Raw genomic sequence first — 17,941 nt, 5'->3', positions numbered from 1 at the left:
ACATAGGTTCTTTCGCTGAACAAGTGATTGTGTTCTGGAAATAAAGGATCTGAATCAGGAAGAGATGTTGACTGTAACTGCTAGCATTTATCCACAAGTACAATATTCTATTTCCTTTCTTTTGTACATAGCATTTTAAAAAATCACTATTGTAAGGAATAGATATCACCAACTTGACCAGCATATAAAGATGGTGACCAAAGAACTCTTAACTCCCTTTTGTTCAGGTTCTCACAGCATGCTCATTAATATTGTCATACCTGACTATACCCACCCAATCCAGTCCTATGTTTTCACTTTTACAGGTCTAATCCACTCACTGCTGAAGTCAGTAGAAAGCCACCATTAGAATGTTTTTATTGGTGTCTTAAGTGATACGAATGGCCATCCCACAGAGTGTTTCTAGACTGGTTAAATTTACAGTCAACTGTCAGAATAAATACTGCTTTTACATCTTGGCGTACGCTTCTGTACTGCATCATCTAATATTCTTAAAGAAGTGGTTATGATTAAATCAAAATACGGGAATCAGGATTATGCAAAAATATCTGCTACATGTTAACTCAGCTGCCACAACTGATGTGTGCAAGTACTGGTTCTACTGTACGCAGCACGTCCTGTTTCTAGACAGTGGCCATCCTTCAATCATTTTAATGTGCAAACAGTACACAATTAAATCACTCAGAGTAAATTACTTTTGGTTCAGGACCAAAGAGGAATAGAGACAGCTTTAAATCGCTATGGGTACGGTCAGTCAGAAAACTCCCAAGCCATCAGCATAAACCAGGACTACAGCAGCAGGCAAACCAATGCAAAACAAATGCAGTCTAAAGGTCCAGCTTCACTTCTTTGGGCATTTCAGACCGCTGGAGTGATGCACGTGAGCTGCCCCACGGCCTCTTCATTACTCTGGATTTCACTTAGTTGACATATGCTACCTGCTTTGCTTTCCCCAGTCATTCTGCACTTTGCCATTCATTTGAGTTAGAACTGTAATAAGATGCCAGCTGAGTGAATCATTTGGAGTCAAATGCGTGTTATTCTTTATTCAGCTGCTGCCCGCCTGGTCATGCATTCAAATGGCCAGATCTAAAGTGACAGAACTTTGTATTCACTGTTACAGCACCGAATTAGCCGAGTATAGGGAACAGGGAAAGGAATAGTCACAGTATCGCCAGGGGAGCAAGGGGGAAAACCAGCTTCCTGACCTTTACAACAGTTAGATCCCTCCACAGCTGTTACTTGGAATGAAGTGGACGGCACCGCTGTAACACCTCACGCAGAAAATTCTCGATGGTGTTAATGAGCTGGTTTTGAATCTTTGTCCAAAACATACCTCAAGGACAACGTAAGAGGTGTCTGAGGCATCAGGCTACGCTTGTGATAAAATCTGTTTGAACTTCTTGAGATAATGAAGCAAGTGCAGCCTCCCTGTGGCTAGTTCTCCTTCTCCTCTGCTCCTAACATGTATTTGTTTACTGCTTCAATTATGACAGGCTTAGATGACAAATTCTCAGGAATGGGCTTTAAAAAATACTTTGTCTGCAAACTTTTTACAGACTAGACAGAATAAACCAAAAAGTGTCACATACCAAGTACAAAGAAGTACGAAAACTGTGTCCATTCCTCCACCATCTCACTTCGTTAACGCGAATGAACATGTTTTAGCTCACTACTTGTTATAGCTAAAACATTTCCAAGTTTTTTTGCTTCGTCTAAATACAACGCACTGAATACATAACTCAAGATGAAGTAAAAGCATATTGTGAAATCAAGGAACGCAGACCGCAGCAAATCCACAGCCCAAAGAGGTGGTGGTGATAATCCCTACCATGACTCAGAAAGGTCCTGAGAATTATTCAGAAGAACTCAGTTGCTGCCGGGAAGGTGATGGGGGAACTGTATCCACAAAGAGGTCTGCAGCAACACTCACTGTACACGCAGCATGCTGCGAGGAATTTCGGAACTCCATAAATCCATGTATTTACACGCAAAATTTTAGGCATGTAAGAAGTGCATTTATTGAGACCGAGGGGGCCGACAACAAACTGTTGAAGGCATCTCATACTGAACTCAGCAGGCAGAATTTAGACACCCGTGGAACCACAACTAGTGATCCCCCCAAAATCCACGTTCAGCTGTCACAGGTGAGGCTGCAGGCACCCACCCTCACCAACACAGCTGCGTGCCCTGGGAGGTGGTGGAATCACCATCCTGGAGGTGTTTAAAAAACACATAGCTGCGGTGCTTAGCGACACGGTTTAGTGATGGGCTTGGCAGTCCTGGGCTAACGGTTGGAGCCGATGATCTCAAAGGTCTTTTCCAACCTAAATGATTCTGTGATTGTATGATTCTAAGTGGCCGATGCCTGCGCCTCATTAGGTCCCCCTAGACCAGGCTGGTCCCAGGAAGCTCCAGCTGCTGGATGTCTTACAGCACACCCTGAGCTCGCACGAAAGGAGTAAGCTCCCTGCAGAAACCAGCAAACACCGGCATCCATCACCAGGATGAAAACCAGTTGTATAAAGGCTTAAATGTGCTGTACAGCGGCGCTGCGGGCTCGGGTCTTGCCTGCAGGTGCGTGTGTCAGGCGTGAGGCAACAGCCACTTGTGTGGTTTTCCTGGCGCTAGGGGTGTTCACCCAGCTGGCCCGAGAAATGCTTCGGGACGACGGGGAAGGGGCGATGGTGTGCCCCGGGGCCCCAGCAGGGATCAAGGCGTCGTCACCTGAAGGGAGCTTTAAGCAGCCATGCCCTTAGGTGGGGCGCGGAAGGGATGGGGGCGTCTGAGGGAGCCCGGCCTGGTTTGGCAGCCTCTCCCCTGCCCCAGCTTGCCCAGCCGCCCGCCCGGGGGCTTCGGGCTGTGCCCCGGGCGTGAGACCAGGGCGTCGGTGGGGGCATTTTTGAGCTTCGCCTCGCGGGGGGGAGCGCCGCCGGCCGCGGTCCCCGCTCGGTGGGGAGGGGGCAAGGGCAGGCCGCGGCCGCCGGCTCCCGGGCGCTCGGCTCCCGCCCGCCCCAGCCCTGAGGCGCGGGGCTGCGCCCCACCTCGGCAGCCCCTCAGCCGGGCGCGGGGCCGCCCCAGGCCGCCTCCGGGGAGCGCCGGCCCCGCCCGGCCGACAGGTGCGATTTTCGGCGCGGCGGCGGCCCGGGCGCGCCCTCACGACGCCGCCGGCGGCCCCTCGCCTCCCGCGCCGCGGCCGGGCCCGGGCAGGGCACCCGCGAGGGGCGCCGCGGGGCCGCCTCCCTCCGCGCCGGGGCGGCGGATGGCGCTGCGCCGCTAGTCGGTGCATTGCGGCGGGCGGGCCGAGCGCTCCGTGCCGCTCCGCGCCGCGCCCGCGGCCATTCCACACGGCGGCACCGCGCCTCGCACAGGAGCAGCCGGCGGGAGCCGCGCCGCCGCAGCCCCGCCATGGCCAAGGAGGGAGCGCAGCGGGCGGAGGAGACGGAGCAGATGATCGAGAAGGAGGGCGGCAAGGAAGGCGCCGAGGGCAGCGCCGCCGGCAGCCTGCGGGCTGGGGACACGAAGGAGATGAGAGCCGTGGTGCTGTCCGCCTTCGGCGGGCTCAACAAGCTCCGCGTGTCCAAGAAAGCCATGCCGGAGCCGCAGGAGGGGGAGCTGAAGATCCGCGTCAAAGCCTGGTCCAGTATCGCCGCTCGCCCTCTCCCTCGCTCGGGGCGCGGTGGCGGGGCGGCGGGGGCCCCCTCGGGCGGGCGGGGGCCGGGGGCTGCCCCGCCGCGGCCGCCTCTCCCCGCAGCGGGGCTCCCCGGGCCTCGGCAGGGCGCGGGGGCGGCGGGCGGGGGATGCCGGGGCGCGGGGCGAGCCCCGGGGCGGGCGGCCGTTGCGCCAACTTCCCTCACTTGTGGCTTCCCCCGCGGCGGGAGCCCCGCTCGGGCCGCCGCCGCCGCTCGCTGCCCCCGGGCGCGGCGCGGAGCCCCCGCGGAGCCGTGCGGGGCGGGCGGCGTGCTGGCGGCAGCAGCAGTGAAGAAAAAAAAATACTAAAAAAAAGGTCGTTGATGTTCACGGTACCGGCAGGGAGAAATGGGGGGAAGAGCCAGCAGGGCTCAGGGTGGTGTGCGCTTCCCGAGAAATGCGGGTGCCCGGCTGTGTGTGTTGCTCAGCACCTGCCCCTTACCCCTCTGGTGCTGGCCGTTATTTTCCTCCTGGGAATCACTTACTTCGGTCGGGATCGTTTTCCTCCGGAGCTGGTGTGCCAGCAGAGCTGAAGCTGAGGATAACTTAGTGCTTAATGCCTGTGCCCGGCTGACAAGTGGCTAGCGATCTGGTAGCATCCCAAAACGAGCTTTCCTAGAAGGCTAATTTTATTTTTTTTTTCCCCAGATAATTGGAGCAGACTGTTCTTCCTAGATAGCTGGTTCTCAGTGCACATGTTCCTTCATGAAAATAGGATTTTTTTTTTTTAAGTGACAGAAGCAACGTTAGGATCTTAGTGCACAAGTTGATGTGTACCAAAGACTTAACCAGTTTTGCCTAGGCAGCGATTTATCTTTTGTTGTCCTCTTCTGCTATGTGAAAACATGGTGCTTCCAGAAGATAATTTCCAAGGTGAAGGCCGAGTTGTTTCTTTTAGAAGTAACTTGCATTAAAAACTATGCTGGTATGGGACAGTGAGCTTGTTTGTACCAATTTATCCAGTGCATGTACCTCAGATCCTGGCATATTCTGGTAGGTTAGTGCAGCTGAATATCTTGGCCTGTTCAGACACTGGGCTTTCTGGCCTGTGCTTAATGGGGATCGTAAAGGTTTGTGACCTGTGTGAGTATTTTGCTCCCCTCACAAGGCGTTGCCCATGGTAAAATGGTGGTATCCATCAGTCTGAATAAAGACTAATAAATGAAGGGCTGAGATTTTTTGCATTCTCATTTGTGTTTTTTTTTTTATTTTTTCTTTACTATTCGCAACGGATAATGCAAGAAATTCCTTGCTAGGTGAATAGAAGTAGTAACGGTAGCATAGCAGCTGTTAGATAGCTCATCTTTCTGTCAAGCAGGGCTGTAATTCCATTTGAGAATAGGCTGTGTTGTTTTCTAAGTGATTTTTTCCCCAGCTATTGAGTTAACAGAAGTTTAACATGCAAAACTTAAAATGTTCTGAGCATGCAGACATAGTCCTTTAAATGTCTGAGGGGGTTACAGCATGCTCCAGTACCTCTGTGAATTCCACTTTCATCAAAACAATAGTATCACAAATAGCAAGTTACCTGCGAAGGAACACTTGGCTGCAAAATAGAAATACTCAGCTCTGCTACAACCACAGTTGCTTCCCAGGGTTACGTTATCACTAGTGAACTGTGCAAGTTGCATGCTTGCTGTTTGACATCAGTAGACCCACTCAACTGCTTCATAGTTATTGCCAGGTTGCACAGTACTGTGTGTGTTTTGGAAGCTTCCCATCATGCCAGAGGAGCCTGTAGGCTGTGTAGCATCTGCGCGTCATTCCTGGCTGGAAACGGCCACAAGGCTGAAATGCGATCAGGGCACCAAAGTGCGCTTCCAAGGAAGGCAAAATCAATTTGCTGATCTTCTTGACCCAAGTCTGGAAGTGTGGAAGGTTGATCAAGATGATGATGGACTTGCGGTCTAGTCTGGGAGACTGAGTGAGAAAAATGTCTTGGCTTTGCCCGGTGTAGTACGCACATGTTAATGCGTGCGGTGCTGAACGCACCAAAGATGGGCTGCTCTAGAAAGGCATATTGATGTCAAATTATGTTCTTAGTTGAAACAGTTTTGCAGTTGACCATCATTATAGATGGTGATTATTTTTCTCCACAAGTTGATGGAGAAAAATAATCTAAGAACGTGTGCACGCATGATAAATAGTAGGTATCAGTAGTAAGTGCAAGTTCTGTGGAATCTCTGCATTTACTGGGGGATGAAACCAGTTGAATCATATGTATACACCTGTTGAATTGTATGCATATGTTTTGTAGTATGGTACTATAAATGGAGGAGATGGAGGATACGTTGCTGTTAGTGCTAAGCCAGATGAATAATTCTTTTGAAGGTCTGGAATATCAATGATCCAATTGAAAATGTGTCAGCTGAGATGAGTCATGTGTTAGCCTCATTCAGTGACTAAGAAATGGAACAGCCATCGATGTCCAAGTTGAGTCACAGCTTCAGCATATTTCCTGAAATAATTTTTGATTGATAATGACAAAGCAGTTGAAATTGCTGTGTTTGTTTAGACAAGTAGCTAGAACAAACCAAAGAAGTATTTCAGATAGGGTGTGTGAGTAAGGAATGGTATCCTGTAATTACCCCCTTTATTTTTCTTTTCTCTGTTACGATTATTTCTTCTTTGTGCCGCTATATGTGTGCGTCATGAGGAATGAGGCAGAAGTGACCCTTCTGACTCCGATTGTGAGATAACAGTGCTTTGAAAAACTGGTAGCAAATCATAGAAATCCCAAGTATAGCAGAGTAGAGGACGGTGTATCAGTTTTGTTCTTAAAGGCAGCCTTGTTCATGTACTGTGGGTGTTTCTGGGAAAAAAGTGTAGGATCTGACCATTTTAAACCTTTGTCTACCCCCACCCCCCCTTTTTTTGTTAGAGATTGTCAGGAATTTGGCGGGCCAGGGGTAAGGGGAAGGATTTTAAGAATGTAAAACTCAGTGGTCCTCTTATTCACTCTGTTGTATTTTGTGAACTTCTGTAATTAACTTCAGTGCAGTCTTACAATGAAATAAGTAAGATGGGTCAAAAGCAGCACCTCTCCATACGAAAGTGTGAAGGATGGCCTGCATGATTTGGTCTTTTGCAGTGGAAGGTGTTGAGCATCCTGGAGTGCATGGGACAGAGCAAGGAGAACCAGGCTGATGTCTGATGGTGAAAGAGGTCTGGAATACAGCTTTCTATTTGCAGGACTTTCCACAGTTAAAAAAAAAAATAAAGTGCAGCAAAGCTAAACCATAAGTACAGAAAATAGTATTCAAGATCCTCAAAATTGGTGGAAAGGCAGAGCATTGCAGACTTAGAAAGTTAAATTCAGAGGTACTTCTATGTTTGATAATCTCTGCCTCCAGTTATACACAGGTAACATAGTCCATGTGGTTCACACCAATATCCCTGCTCTTTCACAGAATGGTTCTTGCAGAACCCCTATGTCAATGTATTGATCTTGGTAATTCATATCCTTCCCTGTCTTCATCTGCATCCAGCTCTTGATTTAGGATTAAAAACACAGACTGCGAGAAATTGTGCACTTTTTGCCGCAGGATCCCTTTGCATTTACACTTCTCCCTCTGCACATGCCCTTACGTAAAGTTCAGAAGTCACTTTCTCTTGCCGCACACCAGAACAGGCTATGCTGGTCTGTACCCAGTACAAGAAATGAATTGTACTTCTTTTCTAAAACCATCACTCCTCATGAGACACATTTTCTTGTGTCGTTCTGTGCAGCTAGAAATAAGGAAAGCTAGGCTTTCCTTTTTCTGTGTATGCTGTAGGTTGAATCTCAGTGAAGGACTTGGTAAGATTGGGTGTCTTGGAGGTAGTTACTAAACCAGCCATTCATCTTTGGGCTCTCCAGGTCATTGAAAGAAAAAAAAAATTGCTGGTTTTACCATACAGCTTAATTGTGCTTTCAGGTCTATGGGTGTTGATAAGGGTTGGTCAAATTTGGCAGACAAAATAAAACAACTTATTTCTGCCCTTATTTGAAAGTGAAGAGTGGGACAAATGCACGTTTGAGATCAGTAACAGGGGTGTGACAACATGTATACGTATAAGAGACTAAAGATGAAATGAAGAAACTCTCTGGAAAGTGATTAGCAATGCTGATCAACACTCTATGTTCTGGCTAGTATATATATATAATATCAGTATTTTCTTTGTATCTAATATATATTCTATCAATATATAATAACATATCAATAAAATGATAAAAACATGTGACTTAAATACACAAGGTATGTAATACCTTTTTCTTTCCTTATCACACCTGTTCCGGTATCAAGTCTTGCAAGTTCTTTGTAATAGAGATGAACTCTGTTTTACTTGATATTGCTGCCTTTGTTTATATGTTGTTAGACGCAAAACTGAGTATTTGCCCTTTCAAAAACTAACAAGTTATTTTGTAAGAATGAATGTCTCTTGAAAGAGCTGCAATAATGTATTTGTAATCTTATGTCATTATCAGATAGCTATGGCCTTTGCCATATCCATCCATCCCTTGTTGCCTCCTTGCTATGACATCATGGTGCATGTTCCTACATAGGTTTCTGCATCACAGTTCTGCCTCCAGCTGCCCTTTCTTGCAAGCGTGTAGAAAATTAGCTTTTTGTAAAATGTCCACAGTATGGAAAGATGTATTCGAAAGATCATCACCGAAGTTAATGTACACAGATAGTGCTTGCCACCAGTTATGTTGTGGTGGTTTTGGTTTTGCGGTGTGTTTTGGTTTTGGTGTTTTTATGTTTGTTTGTTTTGTTGGGTTTTTTGCCCCCAAATAAGTGCCTTCCAGGCATTGGAATTTCTCTTTCATTATCAACATTATTCTCTTTCATTATCAACAGTGGTGATGTAGGAGGTGGACTGAGCCACTGGATAAGAAGTGGCCTTTCCAAAATCATCTGAAAGCTCCCAGCTTAATTGTGCTAAGCCCCTGCTAACCTTATGTATGGTTAACATTATGAGCTTTGCATATGAGCATGTTGGGAATTTTTTGGTTGGATTTATTATTATTATTATTATTATTATTATTATTAATAATAATAATAATAATAATTTTTTATCCTGAGTGTATCAAGCTAGATTGTCAAAGTCATGATTTCAAAAAATGATTATAATCTTGCTTCTACAGAGCTAACAGTTGGGGATTCAGGTTGCTCTTAAACCCTCCACCACAATTACAAATAATTACATTTGGTGGGTTTTCCTTTTTTTTTTTTTTTTTTACCCCCCCCCCCCCCCCAAGACCTGCGTCTCATGAATGCTGTCTTGTCTTTGTGCTTACACTGCATGTCTACTCTGTCTTGTTTGTTGGGTCTGTTCAATCTGTTTGTGTCTTGACTGGTATCTGACTAAAGCTCCGCTCCATCTTACAAGTACTTGTGCACATCAGTAATTTTATGCACCCAAGGAGTTGCTGATATCATACGCATGAGTAGGGCTTGCTGTCATAGAGTCAGGGGAGTTAGTTATGGAGCAGTTTTGGCTAACAGATCCAGGGCTGTGTTTTGGAAAAATGGATTAATGCTGAAGTATATTTTAGCTATTTAGGTGTTTTAGAAGTTTTAACTGTGTATGGCATTTGTGCCAGTAGTCAGTATACACACATAGTAGATAAATGGTACCTTTTTTGGTTGCTTTTTGGGTTTTTTTTCTTGTGGCTGCCTAGAAACTCACAAAATTTTACTTAATAGAATTGGATAGCAGGTGAAAGATAAAAGGAAAGATGCTTCAAGAGTTTTTCAAAACTGAGACTACAGGGGAAGGCCTGAATTTTTTTTTATTGACCAGCAACACTGAGGGCTCCAAAGACCTAATTAACCTTTGCAAAAGTGTACAGAAGTGATCCAGGAGGAAGAGTTCTAAAGCAACAGCCTATCTGATACTTAATAAGTTCATGTCAAAGGTTGGACTCCCTCCTGGGATGAATACAAGATTCGTTCCTGGAGTCACATCAGAGGTAGGGCAGTTCCATCAGGTTGTTCTTGGCCTAGGACATCTGTAACGTCTGAGGTTTGGTGTGTTCTTCTGAAATGGAACTGGGTTTACTTGCCAGCTAGTGCTGCATGTGTAGTAATCATAATGTTTCACTGTGCTGAATTTTGAAATGCCCTTTGTGAATTCCTATGTGTGACTTCTAAACAGGCTTGTAAGCTTTGGGGCTAATAACAGATGTGCTTGTCTTGCACGTGTACTCTTCTGCCCGAGGCCAGTACAGCACAGCGTAGTCAGTCCGTTCCACGCATGAGGAGTGTGAATGTCTGCTGGGTCCCTCATATGATGTAGAGTCCAGTTTTTTAATGCTGCCCTGAAAGTTTTCTGGCTTTCCCATCACTCAGGTCAAGTTTTCCTCCTCTGCTTTGATCTATGGTAATAGTCTTGATTTTATTTTTTTGCTGTGTCTTGCAGTGGTTTGAACTTTATTGATTTGATGGTGCGACAGGGGAATATCGACAACCCTCCTAAGACGCCACTTGTTCCTGGATTTGAATGCTCTGGAATTGTAGAAGCTCTTGGAGATAGCGTGAAAGGATTTGAGGTAATATTTTCTTTATTTTCAGAGCAAGACTATGCAATCACCAGTTCACTGAGTACATTGTCCCTAATCCCTTCTGGTCTGCCAGCAACAGCAGCCTTCACAACCCTGTTGAGATTTGAAAGGGCAATATTTCCTTGCTGCTTCCCAAGCATGAGAATGACCTTTAAATTAGTTTCTAAAGCTACCACTGTTGTCTCCTTCAAATCCTTCCTGAAAAGCCGCTTGTGCCATGTGCATATCCTGATGGCTAAATAGGAACTGGAAATCATGACTGATGTGCTTTAAGAAAGTAAAACAAATTGAATTAACTTGTTAAGTTTCTTTTCTTGGCCATGTTTGCTGCCATTGTTGCTCTGTTCCTCAAAGCCCATGTGCTGCTGATTCTATTTCCAGTTTTTGACTTTGAGTTAATGAGACCCCCATCTACAATAAGCATTGTTTCTTACAACCATGTGTATTCATGAGACGCAGATAAAATTGGGACCCTGGTTCTGGGTATATAACGCTGATCGCTCGGGGAAAGGTTCTATTTTACCTAACAGAATAGTGATAAATGGCAAATAGTTAATGTATATAATAAAGCTTTCTTAACTGGTTAGAATTAGTATTATGTACTCTGTGGTATCTCTTACTAGATATAAACAGCATTCTGTCCTATCTCCTATTCCATTATTGATGTTAAACATCTGTATTCCCTCCAATGTTGCACTTTATTTCCTAAGTAGATGGGAAAATTTTGAAATAAAAACTGCATTAATGCATGTCAATCCTATCTTAGCTGAGTCAGTCATGTCACCAAGTAATTACATTTTTTGAATTCTTACTGTATCTTGATCTTAAGAAGGCAATTACCTAAAATATGTTTATTTAAAGGTAACATTTTGCTTCTTCTAGAAGAGCTGTAAAATTTCTCAGTTGAGTGAAGATAATGGTCAATTTAGCTTCTAGTAGGGTCTCAGTGATGAGATTTTCTTAGGATACTTCTCTACTTACCTCCTCCTGCCCCATATCTGCCTTGAAACAAGTCAAAATCTTCCAATGTTTTTTTCTGACAAACAGTAACTGAAAATAACTTTGCTGTCTGGAAATCTCTGCTTCAGTTGTTCCACTCTAGTATCTGTGGTTTACAGTTAGGCTCCGTATCAAAGAATATTCTATGAAACGGGCATTGAAAGACTCTGCTCTAGATCAGCATTCTCAGTGTAAAAGTTCTTGCTACTTTTGAAGGGCATCATGAGGCTACAGCATATGGTGCTTGTTGGAATAACATTGCACCTGGCTGAATATACTGTGTCTCTTTTAAAGTTTTATCTTTGTTCTGATTATAGAACGTGTTTGTGTCTGGTCTACTCCCTGAAATTGAAATAAGCCATGGTATTTAATTTTTTGCATATAATCTGCATAGCTGTGGCAGTGTTTGAGTGATCTCGAAGAAGAGTTGACACTCAGAATAACTGCTGTCTGAACCCATTAATGAGAGAATGTGCCATGGGGAAGACGGAAGAATGTTTTGTCGGTTTCTGTATGGATTTCTTGCACAGAATAGGAGCATGCCAGATGCCTGCCTGTGGTCTCCTTGACAGATGCTGTTATCACTGTCCATAGGAATGGCAAAGAACACACCGTGCATCTTCTGACCTTCTTTCCCTCTGTAGATCAGTCCCAGTTCGAGCCACGTTAAAGTTGTGGGTATTTCATGCTTTGGAAAAACGTGTCTTACAGACCCTTAGTCTGTACTACCTGATACTGCCAGCCATTTATCATCTTAATTTGCTGTGATTGCATTACTGTATGACAAGTGACAGCACTGAATGGCAGTCCACTTTGACAGCAATGTGTAAGAACAGATTTTATGTTGAAGGAAAGCCTTTTTTTTATGGAGTAATGGTGTAATACCTATTCCTTCTCCATTAAAATAAAAAGCTGATTTCTGCTGAGCTGAGATGTATCAGGCCTGATCTTTCTAGTTATGGGGATGTTTCTCAGGAGCTAAGGCCTAATCTGACATGATGGCCAAGCTCTTTATAGTGTTTGTGGTAAAATATGGAATTTATTATTGCTAAAAAATCCCTTGGGATTGAAAGTCTCAACAAAAGGGACTTCTCTGCATTCATTTTGGTAATCATTTATGCTTGTTTGCAAGGATATAGGCCATATTAACATCTTCACTAGTTAATCCTAGCAGACTAGATTTTAGGTGCTTCTCTAACAGCAAAAGGGAACCACAGAGCGGTTACCAGTGAGGCATTGTTAATTTGAATGTGTTTTTCAAAAGGAGGAGTCATCTTGGTGAAATTGGAATGACAGTTCTGTTTAAGCATCCTCATTCGCAAAGAGACAAACCCTTCAGAACTGTCAGCAGCACCCTAGCTTTTAGCAAACCCGTGATATCCCAGTGCCAAAGTGATGACAAGTACTCGGGAGACCAAAATGTGCTTGTGCTATAAACGTTTGCCTGAAGGTAAAAGTGTTGTGCTTTACTCCATTGCTGTGGAATATCATTGAACTAGTCCAAGCACAACATGTAGTATTTCTAAAGGATTAGCGGGCATTAGTAGAATGTAAGATAGTGAATATCAGGCAGATGCACAAAGGTATTTTAGAGGGACAGCTGCTGTTTTAGTTAAAACGTCAAGACCTGAAGTTTGACGCTGTTCCTACCTTATTACTGTACTGTGACACCATCCTTTAGTGGGTAACGGTGCTGCTTCTCTTGGTGTATTACAGAAAGGCAGAGAGGTCTAAGATGAGGGAAAAGGTGCTGCTGGTGACAGGCCATTATCAAGAGTTTTTAAGAGCCATGCCCGTGAAGGGTTTAATATACACTGGCCAAATGTTTGCTCACAGGCCAATTTCTACTTCTATGAGAGAGTTGCTTTCCAAGTCTGGTTGTACCCCCGCAGCAGCTTTGGAGCTCCAGCTGCCTTGTTATTATTCTTGCCCATCTGTGGGGAGTCACTATCTCCACTTTAAGAATCTGAGGCTGCGATGAAGGCCATTATACAAACATGTGAATTTGGTGTGCCTGGACCTCCAAAAGGTTCCTAGAAGCAGCTGATTGTATCTAATATTAACGTAAAATCTTCATTTTTCCATAGTGAAATACTCATTACTGCTGTATATTTTAGAAATTGAGTAAAGAAACGTTGCATTCAAAGAGAGTATTTCACTGCCTCTTCAGATCCTCACAGGTTTATTTTGTAGGCTTAGTAGTGCCTCGGAATCCAGAGGTATATTTTTTATGTTTAAGGTGGATGATACGAAGTTGCATGATCAAATTCTGCTCTGACATGTGGCTGTAGAAATTCCAATCACAGAAATGTATTGGTAGAATCAGTTACTAAGAAAATAAAAACAGAGAGTGTATACGGATGGTTTTATCTTCTAAATGAGTGGTTTCTGAACCCTTTCACGTGTTCTATCTACCAGAGTACAAGGCCTCCCCTTCTCAATCCACAGAGAGGAAAAGTATCTCTGATTAGTGTGAAGACTGAGAAAGCAAAGTGAAAATTATTTTAGATGTGATTTTATTCCATGCGTCTCATCAATATCATTATAATATTTTTTCCTTTTTTTTTTTTCTTGTGTAAGCAAATTTCCTTGTTATCAGTAAGAGTGCTGTTTTCACTGCTTACAGCCTCATTTTTTATTTAGGAGCTCTGCTAGCAAAAGGTGATCTGTATTAATGATGGTAGAAGACTGCTCCATCACAGTGTAGCAAAAAAGAAGAGGTGGCTTTAACTTCGGGTATTTTTGTTAAATTGAACTTCTTAAACAAATACAATAAAAAAATGGTAAAAGCCCAGAGCTGAGCAGCTTAACTGCTGTTTTGCCAAAGATGTGGAGCACTGGTATCTTCACAGTCAGTCAGTGACCCACAGCTTGAACAGGAGAGTTTCAGGTCTTACAAGTTGCTCTCTCCAGTCTCAACTGCAGCCGTATCCTCAACGTTGTTTTCTTCTTTCTTTGTAGATTGGAGACAGAGTCATGGCTTTTGTAAACTACAACGCATGGGCTGAAGTAGTATGTACCCCAGTAGAATTTGTCTACAAGATCCCAGATGACATGAGTTTTTCTGAGGCTGCTGCGTTTCCCATGAACTTTGTAACTGCCTACATGATGCTCTTTGAAGTTGCTAACCTAAGAGAAGGCATGTCTGTGCTGGTTCACTCAGCAGGAGGTGGGGTGGTAAGTTGGAACTTTACTTACTTTCCTGTCACCAAGTAACTGAAGCAGTCTGATGCATCTTGATTTCTGAAATGAGCCAGACCTTGCAGTTTGATTTGATATCAGACTTCCCTGTATTAGCATTGCAGTGGGAGGAACTGCGTCTGTTTCCCCATCAAAACGCTGATGTGAATGTTTGGCAGGAGCTTTTGGTGAAATAAAAACGTTGTGACAATAAACTCTACCCCAAAACTCCTCCAAAACCCTCTTAATTGGTTGTCAGAGATCAAGGACCAAGTGTTTTCCCAACATTGCATTCCTGAACTTATGTATCTTGTACTTCTTCTGTGTAAAAGAAGGCTGTAATGAAAGGAATAAATAAATGCACTCGCTGCATGAGCTATTTGTAGGTAACTAATCCCCCTTGCAGTAAATGGCCCTCTTGGAATACTCCTGCAGGTACCACGTGCAAGTGTGCGTGATGCTTTCTCTGTGAAAGATATTTTTCTTCTTTTTTTCCCTCTTTTTTGTAGAGAGATTAAAAGTAAGGAAAAGCATTATCATGCCAACCCTGAGGAAAATATACAAATGCTGAGTTAAGAGTTAGTGGTGGCTGCTGCGTGTCATAGTTTGGATTATTAGTAAGGAGGCATTGTGTTGCATGGGCAAAACAACAGTAGGCCGAATTCAGTGGAATACCAGGGTGTACAATGAAATAAAAGATGGTTCAAGGAACTGGTAAAAGAAAATGCTGACTTTTTAAGAAAATCTCTCTCCTTTTGGAAAATATTTAAGCTTGTACAAAATATTAAGATGCTGACAGGGTTGTTTGTTTACATTTGAAATTATGCAGTCTTTTTCCGTAAGACAGATTTTACAACCTGAGAACATTAGCAGATCTCAGCCTTTCGAATTGGAGTACCTCTTCTGTTTTCCTGCGGTGCCTTATTTATGCTAAATTAATATTCTGTTGTCTGCTGAGGTCTGGTGGGCAGCGCCAAACACCTTATCCCTAATTCTGTGCCCTTAGAACTTCTTTCAGGTTCTCATATAAAAGAAGGCTGTAATCAGAGGAATAAATTCATGGGTTCCCTGTACAAAGTATTTTTAGCTAACGATAATCCTACTTGCAGTAAATGGTCCTCTTGGAATACTTCCGTAAATGAATGGAATTTATAATCGTATTATGCTTTGACACAGTACAACCTAGAGCGTTATGGCTGACTTTATTGTTCTTTAATATTAAATCTTTTCATGTGGAATTTAGGACTGTAAAAGCAACATGAGACCACACATTCAGGGGGACTGTGTATTCTGCAGGAATTGAAGGCTCAGCTTTAGCTATAAAGCCATTTGCCCAGCTGACACTATACGGACCCAGGCTGAGCACACAGAATGAGCGAAACGCCCAGCTGCAATCCCTGCACGGATGCGTGTATCTAGAGAAAGTTAACTCATCTTCCTTGTTAAGTGTTCTTGCTAAATGTCTTTATTCCTTTTTCCCTTCCTATTTCTAACCTCACTTGCCTCTGTTATTTCTTTCTTCTCTTCCTGAAGCACTGTTAATGCTCTACCAACTCTTAGGTAGTCTTCCTCACTAGTGCCCAACCTCTGTGCTGGGCTGTTCCTGTAAGGAGCTGCTGGCTTACTCTCTTTTATTGCAGATGGTCAGTGAGCAGTTTTTGACTGGTTCTCTGCTGTGGCTGCTTGTGGATCTTCTCTGAGGGGAGCAAGGAGACACCAGATCCATCACCTGCTAAGTAATTAAGTAAAACAGAATTTCCAAGGGAAGGACCAGAGATGCAGGCAGAACAGTCAGGTTGGCCAAAAACTGATGAAGGTCTGTATGTGATACAGGACAAGACCGTACCTAGGAGTGAGACGGGGCTGGCTGGCCTGCAGGACAGGAGCTTGTTGCTGTGTCACAGGGGAGAGTGCCGCATGCAGCCTGTTGTTGCTTGTAAGGGAAGAGCATGTATAGCTAGAACTGGGAAGGAAAGTCTTTTCCCATTGCTTGATAGGTCTTACAGGTGAAATATCACTGGAGGTGCATGGAATTTTTTCCTTTCTGCTAACTAGACATAAAGATTTCAGAGGGATTTGTGTTACCCTTTAAACCACTCTAATAGTGTCTGTTAATTCTTTGAAAAATTTAACAGCCACAATCAAACAAATCATTTTCACAAGGTTCTTGGTTAATAAACCAGAAAACTGGCGTTAGAACTGGTATGGGAAGAGGTATTTTTTGTGCTGTTGCTTTAATAGATACAACAACCATTCCCACTTTCAGCAACTGGGAAACCTGTCCAGTTTGTTTCTAAATGTCATAGAAATTCCAGAGCACTTTAATGAGACAATAGGCTCCCTGTGGGACTAGAAGTTTGTAATTGTTCCTTTCTCATTATGCAAGATCATTATTTTAGCTGCTTCAGGCAGTTTATTGAAAAAGAGCTTGTTGCTTCATAAATGTTTGTGACGTTCTTTGTTCTGGCTCCCCAGTCTCCTTCAGGAGGATCTTGCAGCTTTTTCAATAAATGGAAACAGGGAAAATTCTCCGGGACCTCTACTTATGTATTGACAGTTTATTTATGCGGCCTTATTTTTGTTTATAGATATTTTGGTAGTGAGGTAACCATAGCAGTTGTCTTCCCCTCTGTGCCTGGGGTATGATCGGTAGATGAAGGTATCCCTTAATGTCTGACAGGATGCTTTAGGTAAGTCAATTTGTTTATTTCCAGAAGTTCCAGGGGACATCAGAAGATGATGTAGGAAAAAAAGGAAATGCACCAAGATATCTTGAAAAAAAGTCTCGTGTACCTGTCTGTAACAGACACTTGAATCCTGTTCCATATACCAAATGAGCACACTCCCTGCCACCCACTCAGCTGAAAGGTCAGGGCACCGTGCAGTCTTCCCTGTTCACGGTAGGAAGTGTGGCTGGTTGTAAAGAAGCACCTCAACCAGGAGGAGAGAGGTGGACACTCACAAACTGTGCTGCTGCTGACACTGTTGGTATATTGCAGCCTTCCATCTGAAGAGGAGGCGCTGCTGCAGTGTTAGAAGGGGGGGTTGAAAGGAAAGGTTGTATTTGCTTTTGTTTCCTGGGGCTGGCTTGTTGATCTCGATTGTTTGGAAAGAGGACTGCTTTGGGGTTGGGTTGGTTTTCCTCTTTTGCTCTTGAGGTAGGGGTGGGCAGTTGAGAGACTGACTCTCAGCTCTCACCTGGACAGTGAAGCAGGCTGGAGAAATTTTAGGGGCCTTCTAGGAAAGCGTGGTACAGGCTCACAGCTGCGTTACATGATTCAGTCAGACTTTGATGAGAAATTAATACTCTGCCCTGAGATTCTGTTATCATTGCTCAAGCCGCTACTGACCAAGATCTAACAAGACAGTGGTTGTTACACGCTCCCTTTCAGGCCTCTGTTTGGCAGGACGCTTAACACTTCTGCTTGACCAGTTTGATTGAGTGGCAGGGCAGTTTGATAATTAACAAAAGATAAAATTGTGTAATACAAGTAGAATTAAAATGCATAAAGCTACAGAAAT

General features: G+C 44.0%; 1 protein-coding gene across 1 annotated transcript in view; it reads left to right on the top strand.

The window, feature by feature from the left end:
• The first annotated feature begins 3,248 nt into the window (after nucleotides 1-3,248).
• Nucleotides 3,249-17,941, top strand: part of VAT1L (vesicle amine transport 1 like) — a 64,057-nt gene continuing 49,364 nt past the window's right edge. Inside the window, exons 1-3 of the mRNA XM_037409455.1 lie at nucleotides 3,249-3,638; nucleotides 10,099-10,228; nucleotides 14,201-14,416. Of these exons, the coding sequence (XP_037265352.1) occupies nucleotides 3,409-3,638; nucleotides 10,099-10,228; nucleotides 14,201-14,416 (576 nt within the window). The 5' untranslated portion in view covers nucleotides 3,249-3,408. The remainder of the gene's footprint in view (nucleotides 3,639-10,098; nucleotides 10,229-14,200; nucleotides 14,417-17,941) is intronic.

Source organism: Falco rusticolus, chromosome 15, assembly GCF_015220075.1.
Source record: "Falco rusticolus isolate bFalRus1 chromosome 15, bFalRus1.pri, whole genome shotgun sequence".
NCBI lineage: Eukaryota > Metazoa > Chordata > Aves > Falconiformes > Falconidae > Falco > Falco rusticolus.
This window is presented reverse-complemented; position numbering and strand designations above follow the sequence as displayed.